The 3,382-nt window shown below is 39.1% G+C and overlaps 1 protein-coding gene across 1 annotated transcript; it reads right to left on the bottom strand.

Annotated features, from left to right (window-relative positions):
- Positions 1-262: 262 nt before the first annotated feature.
- LOC308430917 (glyceraldehyde-3-phosphate dehydrogenase-like) lies at positions 263-916 on the bottom strand (the record flags this gene model as incomplete). Its single annotated transcript, XM_080930193.1, has 2 exons — positions 263-649; positions 767-916. 2 exons carry the CDS (start codon positions 914-916, stop codon positions 263-265), a joined length of 537 nt encoding a protein of 178 aa, XP_080786319.1.
- Between the last annotated feature and the right edge of the window lie 2,466 nt (positions 917-3,382).

The raw sequence follows: 3,382 nt of genomic DNA, 5'->3' as shown, positions 1-3,382 counted from the left end.
ACAGACACTAAGGGCTAGGAGTCTGACTGAATGACTTTTGATGCATGTGTTATACATTTAAAATACAATTCTTTTTGTGTGGGTGGGTGCAGTGAAGTTTATTGATAGCATTCAAGAGAATAGGGTTCCCTGGACCCCTTGTGTTTTGTAGGAGTCTGGGGTGGAAATTAGGGGAGATGCTCACTATTGAGGGGGTTAGTTGAGATTCCTCAGCAGCTGAGAGTATCTATCTTGTTCTTGTGTCCTTGCTGGAGTGGGTGGTTCAGGGCTCCTTACTCCATAGAGAGCATGTAGGCCATAAGGTCCTGTTACTGTAGCCATATTTATTGTCATACCAGGAAATGAGTTTAAATAAAGCTGTCTTGAGAGCAATGCAAGCACTGGCATCAAAGTTGGAAGAATAGAAGTCACCGTTAAAGATGCAGAAGATAACTTGGTCCTCAATGTAGACCAGGATGCTCTTTAGAAAACCTTTGGATGCCTGTTTCACCACATTCTTGATGACATTATACTTCTCAGGTTTCTCCAGGTAGCATATCAGATCCATGACAGACATATTGGAGGTAGGTTCATAAAAGGACATGCCAGTAAACTTCTCATTCAGCTCTGAAATGACCTTTGCAGCACTAGTAGATGCAGGAATGATGTCCTGGGCAAGATGATGGTCATCATGTTACAGCTTTCTAGAAGGGCCATCCACAGTCATCTGGGTGGCAGTGACTTTGGTCATAAGTTCTTCTACAATTCAAGAGTTGTCATGGATGACCTTGGCCAGGGAAGCTAAGGTGCAGGAAACATTGATGACAATCTTGAATGAGTTGTACTCCTCATGGTTCACACCCATCACAAAAATGGGAGCATCGGCAGAGGGGATAGAGATGATAACTTTTCTAGCAACACCCCTGGCCTTCTCCATAGTGGTTAAGACACCAGTAGGCTCTAAGACATACTAATCCCATTTGATGTTAGCAGGATCTTCTTTGGACCTTGCACAGAAAATTTCTTCTTCCAGCTACAGAGCACAGTCTTGCTTCATTCCCCCAACATACATTCCTACTTTAAGCTATGCTACAAAGAAATGAAATATACTCTTTATGTAGGATGTTTAGATATGATCAGAAAGCCTAAAATCTATGGCCCAAAAGGTAAATATTTGTGAGTTAGTTCTTAGTGTTTGTTATCAAAAACTCCCCAGTGTGCAACTTAAAGGAGGATTTATTTGGGTCCATTGTTTTAGAGGGTTCAATGCATGGTAACTTGTTTCAAAGTACTTTAGCATCATCATGGCATCAGGAACATGTGTGGAAGATGAGGCTCATCTCATCACCATCAAGGATCATATTGAGAAGAAGCAGCCCACATCAGGATGGATATAGAGCAAAATAGAACTATTATAGGAGGGCTCTGGGACACCAATTGCAAACTCTTCAATGACATACTTTCCCCCAACAAAGCCCCATATCTTGCCACCTTTCAATAGCCTATTTATCCTCTAAAACTGTCAGCAGATTAAATATTTCTTTAAGTCAAAGTCATCATTTTCTGTTTGTTTCTGGAAACATCCTTATAAAAACATGTGGAGGTATTCACTAATGTGTGTGTGTGTGTGTGTGTGTGTGTGTGTGTGTGTGTGTGTGCATGTGTTTACACAGTCAAGCTGGCAACCAAGATTCACCCACACACTATCTGGTGAGAAATTTTCTGCAGTATATCATAGTAAAGGAGGTCGCTTGATGGCATTGTTTGATTTAAAAGAGGGAATCACATCTATTTTGAGGTTTCTAGGGATCTAACCTAATTTGGGCCAGAACTCAAGCAAGCAGCCAACACCTCTGGTGAATGCTCAAGATGATGGATACACATTACAGTCTAATTCTTGGTTCTTTTTCAACACTCATTTTCTCTAGTTCATCTCTTGTGATTACTTGTCAACCCACATCAAGGAGATTTGAAATGATGCTGACAGCTTTGTCTCTTTCCAAATTAATTTTCCTGGATTGCTTATAGGTTTCTAAGGACCATGGGTATTTAAAACTGAATAAATAAAATTGTGTGAAGTTGAGAGTTGATCACATTTGCTAATTTATGCAAGCCAGGTCTTACTATTCAGGGTAAAAGCCATCAGATATCAGCCAGTAGAACAAGACCTGAGAAGCCAGAAAGAACACCTGAGCTTCAGACTAGAAAATAGAAAGACATTACATCACAAAGAGGGTAGAAAAGGGTGAAAACAAGGTCAAATCATCCTACACCATGGGAAACCCAAGTGATATTTTCTTCTCATCGTAATTTTTCACTTTTCTCCTTTCAACTACACTAGAGTGAGTACCCCTTCTCTGGAGTCAGCGTTTGCTCATCCATTGTCTGACTATGGCTCACATTATTTTACTTTGATATACACAGATTCTGAATCCTCTGTCTTCAGATACCTCCCAATCCCACCTTTCTCTGCTAATGTCTCACTTTGTGGCTGGTGCTAACTCATAATTTTCTGTGTGTCCCAGTTTAGTCTCATAATTCTCCTGCTTCAGCACACAGAGTGCCATGACTTCAGATATGCATTACCATACTTCCTTAAACTTTTTAGGGTTTCTGTGGGTGCTTGTGTATGCATGCATACTTGTGTGTGTGCATGTGTGCATGTGTGTGTGCTGGTTAATTTCATGTTTTAATTTGGTATATGACCATATATTTGGCTAGTATTAGACGAGTAAAAACACTTATGGAAACAAAGCAAAGGATGTAAAGCTGTTGAGGTGTCTTGTATGGATTATTTCTGCTCTTCGCTGTTCCCTAAATCACAGGATATAACCATGAGCATTTCTCTCTTTTTTTTAATTTTTTCATTTAAACTTTTTTTTAAAAAACAAAGACAAAAGAAAAGAAATTTTAAACATTTTTACATAAATGTATACAAATACAATTGTGTCAGTGCTTTGCTTTTTTTTTTTTTTAAGGTTTGATACTCTGCATTAAGGTCTTACTATTTACAATGAGCAAAAAGTACATGTAACACAGGGTGTAACCCGGAATTAGTCAACGCGTTCTTGGTGTGTAAGGATTGAGCATGACATTTTGTTTGTTTGTTTGTTTGTTTTTGTTTTCTTTTCTTGAATTTCACACAGTCTGTGAGTTGTTTCTGGGGCAGTCCGAGCCTCTGGGGTTAGCATCCCACTATCAGTGACTGCATATTATGTCTGTTCTTTTGTGACTGGGTTATCTCACACAGAATGATATTCTCTAGATGCAACCATTTTCTTAAGGATTTGGTTAAGTCATTGTTTCTGATGGCTGAGTAGTACTCCATTGTATAAATGTACCACAATTTTTGTATCCATTCATTTACTGAAGGACATATGGGTTCTTTACAGCTTCTGCTTAT

Source organism: Micromys minutus, assembly GCF_963924665.1.
Source record: "Micromys minutus genome assembly, chromosome: 16".
Taxonomy (NCBI): Eukaryota; Metazoa; Chordata; class Mammalia; order Rodentia; family Muridae; genus Micromys; species Micromys minutus.
Note: the sequence above shows the minus strand (reverse complement) of the source record. Positions and strands in the feature narration are given on the sequence as shown.